The sequence below is a fragment of the Henckelia pumila genome, chromosome 2 (genome assembly GCF_033568475.1).
Source record: "Henckelia pumila isolate YLH828 chromosome 2, ASM3356847v2, whole genome shotgun sequence".
Classification (NCBI taxonomy): Eukaryota; Viridiplantae; Streptophyta; class Magnoliopsida; order Lamiales; family Gesneriaceae; genus Henckelia; species Henckelia pumila.
In genome coordinates, this window is record NC_133121.1 from 163951359 (window position 1) to 163969541 (window position 18183).

Below are 18183 nucleotides of genomic sequence, written 5' to 3' on the forward strand. Positions count from 1 at the left end.
AGTGATCCCTTTACTACTTTGAGGGTGCCACTTTGAGCTTTATAGTTAAGTCCCTTGTGATCTAAAGTGCCCAAAGAGATTAGATTTCTCTTCAAATCTGGAATATATCTCACATCTGTTAAGATCTTGATAGAACCATCCCACATTCTCAGCTTGATAGAACCATTCCCTTTTATTTTATAGGATTGATTGTTCCCAAGAAGTACATAGCCAGCATCTACTTCTTTGAATTCAGTGAACCAATCTTTTCTGGGAGACACGTGGTAAGAAAATCCCGAGTCTAGTATCCATTCTTCCTTAGGATCTTCAGTGGAGATAGTCAAAACTTCAGCTTCTTCATATCCTTCAAGGATATTTGCCGCATCTGTGACAGGAGCAGTCTCCTGTCCTTGATTAAATTTCCTTGAAGGGCAGAACCTTCTGATATGGCCCTCTTTCTTACAAGACCAACATGTTCTCTTTGGTCTTGACTTAGATCTTGACCTTGATCTCCATTTATTTTCAGATCCTTTCCCCTCAAGTGACCTCCCTCTTATGTTTAGACCTTCACCAGTAGACTTTTGAGGCTTTACATTTGCCTTCAAATCTAGTTCCTTGGAATAAGCATCCCCTGTTACTTCTTCAAGAGTAAGAGTTTCTTTTCCATACTTCAAGGTATCTCTTAATTGGTCATAATCCTTCGGCAGGGAGTTAAGTAAGAAAATAGCTTGGTCCTCTATATCAATTTTCACATCCATGTTCTCAAGATCTGATAACAGTTTTGTGAACTCATCAATGTTCTCATCAATTGACTTATTTTCATTCATTTTATAACTATAGAATTTTTGCTTCAGATATATCATATTCGGCAACGCTTTTGTCATGTATAATTGCTCCAATTTGAGCCACATGTCAGCTGCCATTTTCTCCCTTACCACCTTCCTAAGAATTTGGTCACTTAGGCTAAGAACAATTGTGTTTCTAGCCTTCTTGAATATTTCAAGCTTATTCTCGGTTGTGTCTAGAATCTTTGATTCTCCCTTCAGTGCTTCATCTAATCCTAAGTTTCCCAGGTGCGCTATCATCTTCTCCCTCTATAGATTAAAGTCATTCTTCCCATCAAATTTCTCCACTTCAAACCTTGATGTAGGCATCGCTAAAGAATATCCCTGGCCAGTAGACATTTTTCAAAGATAATTCACTCAAGGTAATTGAAGATATTATCGAGTGACAGTGAAGCCGAGATAGAGTAGAACACCTAACCGGATCCTTGGGCCCCAAGATCTTAATCTTGAGGCTCTGATACCACTTGTTGAAAATCAGAGCACAAGAAAACCAATATATATCCCACACGCAGGTTGCAAAAAATACAGCTTCACCGATGAACAAGCAACAATCAAAATATAAGAACAAGTGCAAGAAAATAAAAAGAACTCAAGGAATTAATTGGTTCGGATTGAGATCAATCCTACATACAAGGATCTGGGATTCCACCCATATTAATTCACTAAGAATCAATGCAAATCAGTTCAATACAATCCTCTTGACTTGTTTAACCATAACCTACATCAGAAACATATGGCTAATACAAACAAGAACAGCAAGGACTAATTCTCCGAAGTTACAGCTCCAATCAGGCACCCTTCGATCTTCAATCTTTTATCCAGAAGAGAGTCTCTGAGTGCTCTTAGAGAATATAAACGAATAATCACCACAGGTAGAAGAAGCGCATAGAGTTCTTGAGTCTATCTCACTTATCGATTAATCTCGGATCAAGTCCTACTTAAACTAACTCAACTAATTAACTGCCTTAACTAACCGAGCTAATCTAAGCCATTGGATTACCTCTTGAATCCCTTTGACTAATCTGAGCCATTGATTGCAACTAATTCCCAATTCAATATTATAATCCACAAATCTCCACCTTTGACAGATTCGGTTGCTATCATGTGAATTCAATGAGTTCCCATTTCAATCTAACTCAGATTACTCCACAAGCTGTAGCAATCTCAATGCTTGATTGAGCTTGTTAACATGTATTACCTTTGTCAACATATCCGCTAGATTAATGTTTGTATCAATCTTCAGAATTTTAGCTAATCCTTTTGATACAATGTCCCTCACAAAATGCAACCTTACATCTATATGTTTTGTCCTTTCGTGAAAAATGGAATTCTTTGATAGATGTATAGAACTTTGTGAATCACAGAATATTGTAACACCTTTCTGATTCTGAGGCCCACTATGAGTTGAGACCTAATTTAAACACAGATACATTTGATTCCCAACTGAATGAGACACATATTTACAAATTTAAATATTACTGGGGTGTATTCAATTCAAACTTTTAATTACTTTTAGTGGCTTTTTAAAATGATAGATTTTTGTGGAGTTGATAAATATTTATTAACTTTTATATAATGTCACATATTTGTAAAAATAATTTTATGGATTCCTGCATACTTTTTTGTAGAATTCTATAGATATTTTTAATGGAATTCTATAGATTTTATAACTTAAACGATGTTGAAAATGACGATAATCAAATATTTACAAACAAATATAAAAAAATTAAAATTATATTTTATTGACGAAAATAACATATCTACATATCCTAATATGTTTATTTTAAATATTTTTTTCAAAATAAAATCAGCTTAAAATTATTTGTTATGAATCCATCAAACAGACATATCACGAGTTTCAAGAAAATCGTTAACACGTTTAATAAAAACAAAAGAAATTTTTATTTAAAAATAAACCAAATTATATTGATGTTATTAATACGTAACAATACGATTAAAAACTGATGAAGAAATACCTTTTTTATAACAAATTATTACCATTTCACAAACAAAAGAAGATGCAAATAATAGTAATTATATTTTCAAATATATTCTAACATGCAATGCAATATTACTTATTTAATATAACATAAAATAAAAATTTATTGACTATAATTTTAAAATAAATTATCAAAAATGAAAAATAAAATTCAATACTAAACTTTTTTGTTTTTCATGTAATTAACATAAATTAAATTTTTAAAAATATAGAATGCTTAAATATTAATTTACTCATTAAAATACAATATTTTGGTAAAAATAATTTTAATAGTGTATAAAGAATGATAAAAGTAAATAAAAATTTTATGGAGAAGAATCAAAAAATAAATTCATGGTATTGAGAAGATTTTTTAAAATTAGATAAAGTAATATAAATTAAACGTAAGTTTAGTTTATATGTTTTTTTTTAATTTTTCATATAATTTTAATAATAAATTGAGAGATGGGTTTGCTTGTGATGTTTGGAGAAATATAAATCAATGTTTGAAGCAAAAAAATGATTTATAGGTGTTTGCACACAAAAATTGGCTCGAGCAGGTTGATTGCAGGCGTGCCAGGTACGTGACTGCCAAATATGAATAACAAATAAAATAAAAAGAAATAAAAATCTAAATTCTAAAACCAAGCAAAAATGAGTTCCGATTTCGTCGTCGGTCTCAAGTTCACCGGTAAAACGCCAAAGAACCAAAATGAAACAAAATAATAGCAACTAAACATGAATTCATTGCTACTAAAAATTCTAAATGACTAGTGTTTGTCATAATAATTACAAAATAAAGCTTTGAAAATAAAGTTCAAGGAACCCAGCGAAAATGTTATATACGAGCACTGATAGTTTCTACAAAGAACTAATGATAAAGATTGAAATTTGCAAAAATATTGCTGAAAATACAGAGCTTTTGGAAGCCATGTTTTTTGATGAGATGTTGTATGTCCCCTTTTTCCTTCTGCCGATGGTTTTTTTGTCTCCAATTCCATAACTTCCAACTCCACGATTTCTCATAATGGGCCACGTTCTCCTCTTCCCTTTTCAAAAATAGTTTCTGACTTGGTCAAACTTTTCAAACGTAACTCCTCCTTTCACTTCTTGACGTTGGATTTTCCATTTTTAGGTTTCATTTCTGATGGGCAGAAACACTTGGGCTGCACGGTTTTTTAGGAGTTGGGCCAAGGAACTCGGATTCCTAAAATATTTTATTTTATGGGCTAACAATTTCTCCCTGCAGGTTGATGGCCCAATGGGCCATCAAAACTGGATAATGAACTCAATCCTAGCAGTTGGGATGTGCAACTTCACCAAAGTGGTTTAACTCGGATAAGCTTTGTGATTTTTCAAAAAGAACATCAATGATCCTGTTCCTCAATTTTTGAATCACCTGATCACGTCATCTCAGCATTATCATTATTGTTCCTCCGATATTCGCGTCTCTCTCTCTCTTTAGGACTCTTCATCTTCACCGAGTAATTACTTTGAGCTTATTTTGGATCTCATTTCCTTGCTCCCTACAGCACATTGATAGCCTAGGGTTTTGTCTGACTTCCTGCTACTTCTCCGACTGGTAAGTTGATACCCCTTTGTTTGTTTGTCCGTTAAAACCTGCATACACAACAAAAAAATACCATTGAATGGGTTGATTCACCTTTTATTTGTGCAGTAGTTCCTCCTTTTCTTCTATGGCTTCTTCTCCTGACAGTTCATCGGATGCTCCTGAGGAAAAAGAGGTCATTAGGTATGTTCACTCTCCTTGAGCTCACGATTAATGTCATTGTTATTGTGATTTTTTGGCACCCCTGTTTTCTTAATTTGACTTTCATTCCTCTCAAGCCTCCAAATCCCCTTTCTGTTAAACCTAACTGTGTTGAGGCTTTGGCTACAATAACCCATGCTCCCTATGTAGAGGTTCCCCTACCACCAACAATCATTTCCAACCTATTTCCTCTTGATTCTTTATCGGCCTCCTAATTACTTTTGACAAGTTCTGTACAACCCCCTGCCAAAGTGGCTAAATTCAAATCCCGGCCCTGTTTTTCCCCCGAATGGGTAGATTGGATTGATAAACTGGAACCTTATTTTGGTGATATCTGGAAATCCCAAGGGTTGTATTATTTCATTCAGGTTACGAAAGGCCCGTTCCCATTACAAACCAATCTCCTAAAATCCACACTCCGTTTTTGGGCTCCCTCTTGTAATTCCTTCATATTTGCTTGTGGACCAATGACCATTACCCTTCATGACATCCTTCGTTTACTGAGGATTCCGATCATTTGTCTAGAATTAATAGGTGTCATCTCAATTAAGGATGTTCCCAATCTTCCAGACGAGTATCTGAACTATACTTCTTATGCCTCTATAATAGGAACTTGGTGCACCTTGTCTGATACCCCTAATGTTGAGGAGCATATCTTGTTTATGTGGGTACTCATTTGTAAATTCTTGTTCTGTCCCGCTTCTGGTCGTCCATCCACGAAATACTTGTCCCTTGCACGTCTGATGAGTACTGGAAACGTTGTTAATTTAGGGGTCATTTTCTTGGGGTCTATCTACCGAGGATTGATTAAGAGTGTACTAAATACTCCCCTCCGTAAACTTCAAGGTATATGCTGGTTCTTGCAGTTATGGATCTTTTCCTATTTTTCGGACATTAGGAACCTTCCGTTCACTAGCATTAATCCTTTTGACATTAACGCTCTATCCTACTGCATCACCATAGTTTCTAAGGATTTCTTGATGACTTTCTTCAATACCCTTGGGGAAAGGAGTTGTTACTATTTGTCAGTGGTTCTCAACACGGCAAATTCTCCTTGGATCCTGCGTTTTATGTCTCACCAAAACAAGTCTTTTTCACAAGTTGAGAAATACGAATTTCTTGCCTTCATTTAAAGTTTTTGGTTAGCAGTGGTACCTTAGCCAATGATAATGCAACACTCCCTTTTGAGATATATAATCCCTTGATCGTGGCTCGACAATTCGGTTTTCCCCCTACTATACCCGAGAACCACTTTTTCTTCCCGCAACAGTTACCTGAGAACATTTGGGATGAGTTAGTTGATCGTTGCTTCTCCTTGGCAACTGCCAAATTAAACGTGGTATGGGGATCCTTTTTTCAAGCTCCAATTCAAGAAGTGGCTCGTGATAGCATTGTTCCTTTTAAGTCATGGTGGACTCCCAAATACCAAGCTCTTACTATTGTTTTAACAATTCCTCCTGGTAACCTTACAACCTTTGAACTGGAATTTAAACTTAGTTTGCATACTTACCATTACCTTCTTTTCTTTTGAATTTCAAACTTCTGCCAAAAAATTGAAAACTATGGGTGGTGGAGCGCCAAAAGAATCTCCCCCTACCAAAATCAGAAAAAGTACCCGTGTATCACGAAGATTTGCCATGCAACCCTCACGTAGTTTTGAGGTTCCTGCTGATGTAGAAGAAGATGATACCATATATGTCTCCTCAATTCCCTTCAACGTTGATGCTCTTGGATCAACTGTTGAAGTAGTTCAGCCCCGGAGTTATATGCCACTAAAAGATGCAGCGTCCCCCACAAAGCACTAAACGCCTGCTGATGTTGCTGAGAACATCATTGCGACACAAATCATCACTGGCATCTCCTCTAAAGCTCCTCCTATCAAACTAAGTATTCCTGGTCATGCACCTCATGTTGCACAAGTCTCCAATACAGTCACCGCCTCAACTATTTTCACGGTAATAATTTGCTTATAACTGTATTCTTGTGCCTATTGTCAGTATTTCACTATCTCCTGGTACCTTATTGCAGGATTATTCCTCTCAGCGGATCCAAATGTGCACTCTGCCTTCTGTCACGATGGACTTAGACTTCAGCTTTCTTCAAGATACTAAAAGTGAACTCATTCCTGAAGTTCCACTATATCCCAGCATAGAGTCCGTCAGTCATGCTATGACCACCATCAAATCCTTAATCATTCAGGATTTATTCGCATTAACAGACCAACAACATCAAGAGCTTCTGACGGATTTTCACTTACTTCAGAGTTCCCAAGGGTTTTCTGAATCCCCCTTAGGTATGGCTTCTCATTCTTTGCCTTCTATCCATTCATAGGCCCGAGATGCTGTGAGCAAGCGTACAGAATTCTCGGCCAAATTGGAAACTTTCAGGACCTCTAAAGAGATTTGGGATAATCTCAAGAAAGCGAGGGAAAGAAATGTCAATAAACTGATTGATGTGGGTCAGAATTTTGATACTGTGGAAGAACAAATATTGCATTTGAATAAGGAGTTGGCTGCTTGTGAAGTAAAGAGAGTGCAATTACTGGAGGAAGGTGAATCTCTCAAGGCACAAATATTGTCGGCCGACCAAGAGATTGGTAACACTGGGAGCCAACTAGTGAATCAGAAAGCTGAGTACCAAGGATGGAACACAATTTTGAATGAATCCATGTCCACGCAGCTAGAATGTAAGCAAAAGTGGGAAGAATTGGCAGCCGCACTGGGTTAACTTTATTGTTTCATGGAGAAAATAATATTACTTTTTGTTGCTAGAACCTTTTCAAATGTTTGTTCCTAAACATTCTCATTTCTTTTCTGCTTCAGACTAATGGCCTGATTAACCACTTATCGCTTATTATTTTATGCAATTATTTCTGCAAATTTTCAACCGTTTTATTTATTTAAAAATACTCGGCCATAATTTAGCCTAATAATTACAAATGTGGCTCTTGCAGCCACTTACATTACTTAAGGTGCATGTTCCTCTCGCGTACTAGGAATATATTGCTTCAAGTATCTACCATTGATGCATCTTTTGTGAGGTTCCCCTTCTATACTGGCCAGCCAATAAGCGTTCCCGTCCAGAACTCGATGAACTTTGAATGGTCCCTCCCAATTTGGAGACCATTTTCCCAATTCTCTATCTTTAGCTCCTACAGGCAATATAACTTTCCAAACCAAATCCCCTTCATGGAATGATTTCCTTTTAACTCTTTTATTGTAACTTCGAGCCACTTTTTCTTTCTGAAGCATGAGGCTATTGAGAGCCTGCATTCGCGTGTCATTGAGATCTTCTAGTTCGGTCATCATAGCTTCATTGTAAAACTCTAGGATCAAGTGATTTTGCATAGCTATTCGTAATGATGGAACCATGATTTCCATAGGCAACACAACTTCGTGCCCATAAGCTAACGCAAAAGGATTTACCCCAGTAGCAGTTCTCTTTGATGTTCTATATGCCCATAACGTTTCGGAAAACAACCTAGGCCAATCCCTTGGATTATCCTCCATCATTTTCTGCAAAATCTTTATCAACACTTTGTTAGAATCTTCGGCTTGCCCGTTGGCCTGAGGGTAATAAGGTGAAGAACAATGTAGCTTTATACCATAATCTGCTGCAAAATCTTTAACTTCTGACCCTACAAACATGGTTCCTTGATCGGTAATAATGGATTTTGGTATACCAAACTGATGTATGATATGTTCCTTGATAAAATCAACCACATCTTTCTGTTCCACCTTTTTCAGTGGTATTGCCTCCACCCATTTAGTGAATAAATCAGTAGCCACAATAATAAAATTATGGCCTTTAGATAAAGATGGATAAATTTTCCCAATTAAATCCATAGCCCAACCTCGGAATGGCCATGGTTTTATAATAGAATATATTTCATCAGCAGGAACCCGTTGGATATTGCCATGTTTTTTGCAAGGCTGACATCCTTTAGAGTATCTAATGCAATCCTGCAACATTGAGGGCCAATAATACCCATGTCTCCTCACGAGCCATCTCATCTTAATTCCTGACTGATGTGCACCGCATACTCCTTCATGAACATGTTTCATGACCTTTATTGCCTCGGGGAACCCAATGCATCATAGCAGCAACCCATCCATGCCTTTTCTATACAAATCACCTTCCACCAATATGTAATTAAGGACTTTCATCCTTAAACCATAAGGAGTTGACTTCTCAGGACATTTTAAAGCTTCTTTTAGTTCGTATCGCCAATCACCTGCCAGATTAACATCCAAATTAAACGTTTCTACCTGTAACCCCCTTTGGATAATAGAGGGATGATTCTTTTTCTGAATTAACACCAATCTATGAGTGAGTTCCTCAGACAATCTCAACCCCGAAGCAATTTGAGCTAGCTCATTAGCCTCCCAATTTTGATGTCTTGGTACATACTGGAAATTTATTTCGTCAAAAATCATCAGCCAGTTGGGTAGCGGCTGCAAAATATGGGATCAATGATAGGATAGCGCATTTATATTCTCCAGCTACTTGTCGGAGTACTACTGTGAGTCTCCACTTACTTGGATATTCTTTGCTTGAAAATCTTTGAGAATCTCTAGGCCAATCACCGATGCTTCATACTCTGCTTGGTTGTTAGTGCAAGGAAAATCCAAATTAAAGGATAAAGCTGTTTTCACCCCGATTGGAGATATAATGACTATGCCTGCACCTGCAGTTCCTTCAGTGCTGGACCCGTCAAATTTCAATGTCCATGGTGGTTCTTCAATCCCACACACAGGAATTTCCACCTCCTCCGATATTAATTCATCAAAACCTGGATGGTGAGCTAAGAAATCTGCGATGGCCTGTCCCTTTATGGATTTTTGAGAACAGTAAATCAATGTAAACTCTGTTAATGCTAATGACCATTTACCAATTCTACCTGATAACACAGGTCTATTAAGCATGTATGTGACCAAATCAGTTTTTGACACAACAAATACAGTTGACTGAATTAAATAATGCCTCAATTTGGTACATGCATAAAACAAAGTTATACACAATTTTTCAATAGCAGAATATTTACATTCCACCTCATGGAGTGAACGACTTAAATAATATATAGTCTGCTCCTTATTTGCTTTCGTTGTTTTGGGCTAGTAAACACCTTATTGATTCCGGAGCGGCTGAAATTTATAATTTCAAAGGAACTCCATACCTTGGAGGCATCAATATTGGTGGTTTAGATAAGTACTCTTTTATCCTTTCAAAAGCTTCTTGATGGTGAGCCTCCCACATGAATTTTTCAGACTCCTTGAGCTTCAATAGCTGAGAGAACTCTTTAGTTTTACCTGAAAAGTTTGAAATGAACCTTCTTAAGTAATTTACCTGGCCTAGGAACCTCTGTAGTTCCTTTTTACTCTTCGGTGGCCTAGCCTCGAAAATGGCTTTGGACTTATTTTGATCCACTTCAACACCACGCTGGTGCACCAAAAAACCCAAGAAGTTCTCAGCTTTAACTCCAAAGGCACACTTCATTGGATTCAACTTTAGATTATGTTTCCGCATCCGTTCAAAAATCTTTCTCAAATGTGCTAAATGATCCTCTGCTCTTCTCGATTTGACTATAATATCATCAATGTACACTTCGATAAAATGGTTTATCATATCATGAAAGATTGCATTCATTGCTCTTTGATAAGTTTCACTAGCGTTCTTTAATCCAAATGGCATCACAAGCCATTCAAAGTGCCGATTGCACCTGGACACCTAAAGGCAGTCTTTGAGGTATCCCTTTCGTCAATTTTTATTTGGTTATACCCAGAATAACCATCCATAAATGACAACAATTCGTTGTTGGCCACCGAATCGACGAGCATATCAGTTATTCGCATTACATATACATCTTTTGGAGTGGCTCTATTAAGATCCCTAAAATCAATACAAACTCTCAGTTTTCCATTCTTTTTTATCACAGGAACTACATTTGAGAGCCACTTTGCATATCTGATTGGTCTAATGAATCCTGCTTTCACCAATTTCTCTATTTCATCCTTCACCTTTGCTTCCACTTCTTTAGACATTTTCCTTGATGGTTGTTTGTATGGCTTGAAATAATCTTTGATAGGAAGTCGATGTTCTACCAAGTGCCGATCCAAACCAGGCATGTCTTCATAACTCCAAGCAAAGCAATCTCTGAATTCTGCCAATAACTTCCTCATTTTGACTTTCAACTCATCACTTAACAAAACACTAATATACACAGGCTTTGGATTATCCAAGTCACCCAAATTCACTTCCTCTAAGGGATCTTGAACTTGAGGTTGGTGATCCTCTAACTGTGATGGTGCATATGCAAGATCTCCCAGCTGTAATTCCTCAAAAGAATTAGATTCCTCTTCATAAATAATCTCCGATCCATTCACTTCCCACAGTAGACTATCCCGTATCAAGTCAATTGTTTGCTGCACCTGGGCTTTCCTGATGGAGGTTGCAGCCACCTCTAGTTCCACTTGATGGAACTCGATCATCATAGGCCTAGGAGGCGCAATGACCGTAGTCTTGAGAATTATATCAAACATTTCATTGGTTTTTAGTGTCTCCATATACACGGATTTGGGTTGGCCACTTTTGTTCTTTCCATAGAACTTAATTGGTCCAAAATCACCATTGTAATATCTGGATTCAACCACACTAGAACTCGCTTGAAAAGGTTGGGAGTCTGCTTGTACAACTTCCACATCGTCTCCTATCCAAAACATCAGGAACTGATGCATTGATGAAGGTATGCAATGATTTGCATGGATCCAATCTCGGCCTAACAAAGCCTGAAAATTGGCAAAAGAATTTACCACAAAGAATGCTGAAATCGACGTTTTACTTCCCACCAAAACTTCTGCAGGGAATACTCCAATAGTCTTAGTGGCTTCACCGGTGAATGTTGTTACAGAAACCTCCGTAGGGATAAGATCAGATTCTTCTTTTCCAAGGTTCTTGAACACCCTTAATGGTAAGATATTCACTACAGAACCATTATCAATTAAAACCCTTGATATTGGGTGACCATTCACATGTGCCTTGATATATAGAGGTCTGATATGCTTGGTCATCTCAATAGCAGGCTTTTCAATAACCACTCTCTTTGGTTTATGTGGTTCTTCTTATATAGTAACCCCATGGCATGGTTCTTTAGAAACATCTTCCTGCATTAAGCCCACTCGATCAACAGGCTCTTCCTTGGACTTAAACATATCAGGCAAAATCACAGATCCAGTGGCACAATCCACCGATATGGTGAATTCGCCTACATGGAAACTAATTTGTTTCTTGATATTTGGTTCCTCATCAGACAGCAAATCACCATCCTCAAATTCTTTATCTTCAGTTGATTTTCTACCAAATTTACTTTTGTTTGGTATAGATGGTCCTTCTTCGGCTCTACGTGCCATTGCCTTCTCTCGTAAAAGCCTTCTTTTTTGAGTTCTTGTAAGTGGCAAGGGAAATTTTTTGTGATGCAATAACTGCCACTGCCCTTCAGGTTGCACATTCGGTGAAACAAAAAATCTCGGCTTATCCTTTCGTAAATCTCGAGTTTCTTGACCATGGTTCAATTTCGTGTACAATGGTCTATTGGTTTGATGATGTACTCTTATCGGTCGTGGAAACCACTTGTTGGCCCTTGAACGCGTTCGTCTGGAACTATAGAAAGAATTCCTTGGCCCATCGGCCATGGTTCTTTCTTTATATTCCTGAATCCTGTCATTATTTCTACACCAAGTGGGCTTATCTCTGTAATTTTCTGCTTTGACCTCAAACAACATATCTTTGGGAACCCAACCTTGCTTCACTGTTTTCCTCATATGCACCTCTCTGTCTCATCGAAACTCTCTTTTTTGGTTAATGATGTTTCTGAGATCCGGAGTACTGACATTCACTTGAGCCACTGGAGGGAAAGGATCTTCGTCTATCAACATGGTATCTTTCTTCTCAGGGAACTTCAGTATTCCCTTTGTAGTCCTGTCTTGGACGATGTTCCTAAAAGCCCAACAAGTATTGGTGATATGATTAAAAGAATTATGATACTTACAGTATTCTTTTTCTTTCAATTCCTCTTTCTTTGGGATATGATGATCTGCTGGAAAGGTGATAAACTTTTCCTTGACAAAGAAATCAAAAATCTCCTCTGTTTTTGACACATCAAATGTGTACTGTATGGAATTCTGACCTTGCATCATTGAGGAATCTGATTTCACTGGTTCTCCTTCCTTGTGCTTTAAAGACGGGCATACAAAGGATCCTGACTTACCAACCTCTGCCAATGCAACATTCTCCATGTCTTGATAATAAGAACCAACTGTAGTTTTCTTTTTTCGAGACTCTTCCTGCAGGAGCTCTTCATATTCAGCCACTTTCGCGGCCAATTCATAGAAATCATGGAACTCAGTTCCCTAGAACTTCTTCCTCAACTCAAAGTCTAATCCTCTTTGAGCCAATTTGACAAATTCAGGTTCTGGAAGGAACAACTTATAATGAATTTTTAATTTCTTGAACCGTTCAATGAACAACCATGCTGTTTCTCCAGATTTTTGAATTAATCGGGATAAATCAGCAATAATAGTCTCTGGTTCAGTTCGGTAGAACTGAGTATGAAACAACTTTTCCAACTCATGCCAGGTAAAAATAGAGTTCTTCGGCAACTGAGTGTACCATGTTAAAGATGTTCCGGTAAGAGTATTCGGGAACAACCTCATTTTGAAAAATGGGAAATTTTCATAGTTAGCCAGCATGCCACATCGAATAGTGAACCATGCTACATGTTTTGTAGAAGATTGATCATCACCCCTTGAGAACAATGTAAAATCAGGTACATTGAACCCTTTGGGATAAGGATTATTAATGTCAATGATCTCTGGATAAGGCTTGTGGAACTCTGGCCTAACCATTGGCCTAATCCAATGTCCATATAGATCCTGCACCATTTCCCTCAACAGGTCCTAATCCATTGGTACTGGCCCATTCAAAGGGTGGTGATAAGTGCTTGCCCCCCGAGCTTTCATCATGGGATAAGGGCGAACGAATGGTTCTTCATACAATCCAGGCTGAACTCCTGGATTTGTGACTGCAAAGCTTTGAATAACAGGTCCTTTTCCATTGGTTCGTGGATTTGGAGGAACTCTACCCCACAGTTCTTCTTCCCTTCGATGAGGAGGAGTATACCTTTCACTTTTATGCACAAAACCAGAGTGCCCAGGGTGGCGAAAATCACCTGCCGGGGACCCTCCATTTGAACCACCACCTTCATTAGGTTTATGGCTTTCTTCAACAACTTTCTTTGGATTCACTGTTGGTTCCTGAGTTACAGTAATCTTAGGAACAGATTCTCCACCAGACTTAATTTTGCTCATCTCACCTCGCATAAAACCCATGGCCGATTTCATCAACCTATAAGCCTCTTCCAGATGTTCCATGGTGCTAGAGACCACCATATCCATATCTTCAAATTTTTTCAAAATCATGTAATCAAACTGCTCGGAAGGAACCAACAACATTTCTGGAATGGCGCTAGGTCTTCCATCTTCGTTAGTTTGGTGAGTTTTTTCAACATCTTCACCCTCAATATGCATCACATTTTTTTCATCACCAACTTGTGAAACAGAACCTCCAGCACCATCTTCTTGCAATGACTTACCATCACCTTTGTCTTGCTCTCTACGGTTCTTTGGCTCCATAACAGTCCCACCGGGCGTGCCAAAATATGTTTGCACACAAAAATTGGCTCGGACGGGTTGATTGCAGGTGTGCCAGGCACGTGAGTGCAAAATATGAATAACAAATAAAATAAAAAGAAATAAAAATCTAACTTCTAAAACCAAGCAAAAATGATTCCCGGTTTTGTCGTCGGTCTCAAGTTCACCGGTAAAACGCCAAAGAACTAAAATGAAACAAAAGACAAATTATTAATAGCAACTAAACATGAATTCATTGCTACTAAAAATTCTAAATGACTAGTGTTTGTCATAATAATTACAAAAGAAAGCTTTGAAAATAAAGTTCAAGGAACCCAGTAAAAATGTTATATACGAGCACTGATAGCTTCTACAAAGAACTAATGATAAAGATTGAAATTTGTAGAAATATTGTTGAAATTACAGAGATTTTGGAAGCCATGTTTTTTTATGAGATGTTGTCTGTCCCCTTTTTCCTTCTGCCGATGGTTCTTTTGTCTCCAATTCCATAACTTCCAACTCCACGATTTCTCATAATGGGCCACGTTCTCCTCTTCCCTTTTCAAAAATAGTTTCTGACTTGGTCAAACTTTTCAAACGTAACTCCCCCTTTCCCTTCTTGCCACTGGATTTTCCATTTTTGGGTTTCATTTCTGATGGGCCGAAACACTTGGGCTGCACGGTTTTTTAGGAGCTGGGCCAATGAACTCGGATTCCTAAAATATTTTATTTTATGGACTAACAATAGGTTTTTTATAATTAGAAATCTCTACAAATATTTGGCATGAGTGGTGGTGAATTTTTAACTTTTCATAGTTATACATAAGGTTTCTAATTTTGTACTTAAGAATTTAATAGAAGTCAAGTTTGAATACCACTTAAAATTTTAAAATTATATGAAATTCAATATTGAATACCACTACACTTTTGTAGAGTATATAAAAGTTTAGATTGAATACCTCTAAATTTTTAAACTCTACAAAAGTCATTAAAATCATTGTTTCTTGTAAATTTGAATACACCCCTCTTAATATTTTGATCTTATATAGTATAGTCTTCATGATCCATTTATATTATAATAATCATAATATTTGATTTTTGTTAATGACCTGCAAAGACCTTGTATGATTTCAGATATGGATTATAATTTTGCTCTTCTAAAATCAACCTTTTTTTTAAAATAAAATCTCCTTCAATAAATGGGGGTACAAGAAGAAAATCCAAAAGAGATAAATGCATAAACCAAGAAAAAAAATCCTTTTGGACAAAACCAGAACTTAATAAATGTAGATATATATGTGCACTTGTACTGAAATTATTGGAAAAGAAGAAATAAATAAATAAAAACATAATATAAAAATATGTATACTTGCACACTTTCTTCCATTGTTCATTAATAACGTACAATGGAAAATGAATGACTACAGGGAAAGTATCGATATATATTGATAGATAACAAATAAGATTAATCTAAATTAAAAAATAGAATGAACAGAGATCAGTCAGTTTTACAAATCGTAATCGATCTCTTTGGTTACATTTGATCTCCCAAGAAAATCACCAGACCAAGCCTTCGGTCACAAACTTCTGTACAGAACCTAAACCACATATTTGGTTCGAGTATCATCAATATTTCGAATTACATCCGGTCGAATCAAAACTTTTGTGGTTTTCATTGATGTGTCTCTAGATAACGTAACATATAATTTTCCATGGGAAAAAATATAATGAGGCAAATATACTCCAACATTAGATATTGTTTGTCCTTGAGCTTTGTTAATTGTTATTGCAAAACAAAAACGGATCGGGAACTGTTTTCTTCGAAACTGGAAAGAGTATCTTCATTTTGATCCGGAGACAATGGAATCCGAGGAATGAATACTTGTTTGCATGTGTGTTGACCAATAGATATCTCAGCATGAATAACATTGTTGTCAAATGATCTGCAAACCATTCTAGTCTCATTGCACAAACCATCTGACGGGTCTAGACTTCGGGCCAACATAATTGTGCAATTCTTTTTGAGCACCAAACGATGAGAAGGCATGGTAGCTCTTAGTCGCATTGCGCCCAAATTAACCCAACTCAACTCAAACAAATAAATATGTAGTAGCGAGAGTAGGGATCATTCCCACGAAAAAGGTGCAATTTATTGTGTTCTTAAAAATACTAAAAATAAATAAAAAGGGATTTTTGGATTTTGAAAATAACTAACTAAAATTAAAAGCAAATAAAATAAATTTTATTAACTAGCATGCAAGAATTAAAATTATGAAAAAGCAATTAATTAACGAGCCTTGGTATCGGTCGACTACACCCTTGAAGTTATTCACTCGATCATCGATTCTCTAAAAATAATTAATTCTCATTGAATATTCATCATTGAAAATTTAATTCCTTTTTAACCTAATTTTAGTTGATTAGACACAAGCGTTCTGAATTAACCCTTACCAATAAATCAATCAAGATACAAGCGATCAAGATTTAAATCTAAGGTGGCATTCAAACTAGTGAAATTGATGAAGCTAAACAATACAAACACAAGCGTTTGTATTTAATCTAGTCAACTGTTGTTCCTAAGAATTAACAAATTCACAAGCGGAAATTATTAATCATAGCTGCTTCACAAATTAGAGGGATCAAACAATTACGGATTTGATTTCTAATTTAGTTTAGATTGTATGAGAAAATTATTAGATAGTCAGCCAATAATTAAACACACAAGCATATCAATCACTTCCAAACAACTCTTGATACTCAAATAAAAATTAAACAATGAAAATCAAAATCTCACGAGAAAAATAAACTTCAAAGGGTTTGTCTTCCTCTACCAAGAACTAAAACTTAGAAGAATTGAAGAAGAAATTGAATCTAAGAACAAGGAAGATAAAACCTAGCTGCTAGATGTCTTCTCACGTCTTCAGCCATCCAAAGATGATTAAAAATCGAGTTCTAAGAGTTATTTAAAGTATAGAGTCATTTCCAAGAAAGTTTCCTTTTTTAAAATATAATTCCTGAATTTTCCATCTCGCTCGCTTGATCGGTGAAAACATGCGGATCGAGCGAGATATTCTCTATCTTGCAATTCTTCACTCTCCCGCTCGATCGGTAAAAAGTTATCGATCGAGCGAAAACTTTTTTGCCTCACACTCTGTAAGCATACCATCCTACCGCTATCGTGCTTCTTAAAACCACAACAGTGCTATAACAAGTGCTTCTCACAAGCGCTATCGCGCTCCAATTCTTTGTTGAGCCCTTCATTAGCGCTTTGTCAAGCGCTGTTCACAAGGGCTAACGCGCTTCTTCAACAACGCTTCTTTCCTTTGCTACAGTTAGAGCCCTTCGTTAGAGCAATATCACTCCTCAAGGGATGTTCGTTAGAGTTGTTCGTTAACGGCTCTAACGAACCGCTCTACTTCCATCTTCTTTCTTTGCTTATTTTCTTCAATTCTTTTGCACCATTTTTCTATTTTCCTATATCAAAACACAAATAATAATTAGGAACTATAAAATGAATTTAATCAACGCAAATTCTCCTAATCATACAAATTAACACAAACAAATATAGAAAAATATAACCACATCAAGGCATCCCATTGGGGGTTAACGAATTTAAAAAAATTTGGGGATAAAAATTTTGAGAATCATCAATAGCCTCATCAAATCTTGTGAAAACCCAAGCATCTCCAGGAAACATATGGATGATTTTCTCATTCAATCGATCCATATACTCATTCTTTGATGCAAGAATTGCTCGGTTAGTTATATAAGTTGTTGAACGATAATTATTTTCCAAATATGGAAATATTTCATCAATCAATTTCTGCTCTGAAGACTCCTCGTCATCCTCGTCAAATTTTATGATCATCTTATCGGGAATCTTAACATTACCTTGAAGATCATCATTTCATTTCTATTCCAAATGCG

The 18183-nt window shown here is 36.6% G+C and overlaps 2 protein-coding genes across 2 annotated transcripts; both read right to left on the minus strand.

Annotated features, from left to right (window-relative positions):
• Nucleotides 1–8667: 8667 nt before the first annotated feature.
• On the minus strand, nt 8668–10099 carry LOC140878843 (uncharacterized). Its single transcript, XM_073282469.1, has 3 exons — nt 9750–10099; nt 9112–9487; nt 8668–9027 (listed from the first exon to the last, which is right to left on the minus strand). The coding sequence occupies exons 1-3, from the start codon at nt 10097–10099 to the stop codon at nt 8668–8670; spliced, it is 1086 nt and encodes a 361-aa protein (XP_073138570.1).
• Nucleotides 10100–10263: 164 nt separating this feature from the next.
• Nucleotides 10264–11640, minus strand: LOC140878844 (uncharacterized). Its single transcript, XM_073282470.1, has one exon. It carries the CDS (start codon nt 11638–11640, stop codon nt 10264–10266), a length of 1377 nt encoding a protein of 458 aa, XP_073138571.1.
• Between the last annotated feature and the right edge of the window lie 6543 nt (nt 11641–18183).

Coding starts and splice junctions, on each gene's coding strand:
- LOC140878844 (XM_073282470.1), bottom strand. CDS start 11,640: ATGACCAAGCATATCAGACCTCTATATATCAAGGCACATGTGAATGGT.
- LOC140878843 (XM_073282469.1), bottom strand. CDS start 10,099: ATGCGGAAACATAATCTAAAGTTGAATCCAATGAAGTGTGCCTTTGGA. Junction 9,488..9,749: donor CCAATATTGATGCCTCCAAG/GTATGGAGTTCC, acceptor CATGCTTAATAG/ACCTGTGTTATCAGGTAGAA. Junction 9,028..9,111: donor TTCAAGCAAAGAATATCCAA/GTAAGTGGAGAC, acceptor CATATTTTGCAG/CCGCTACCCAACTGGCTGAT.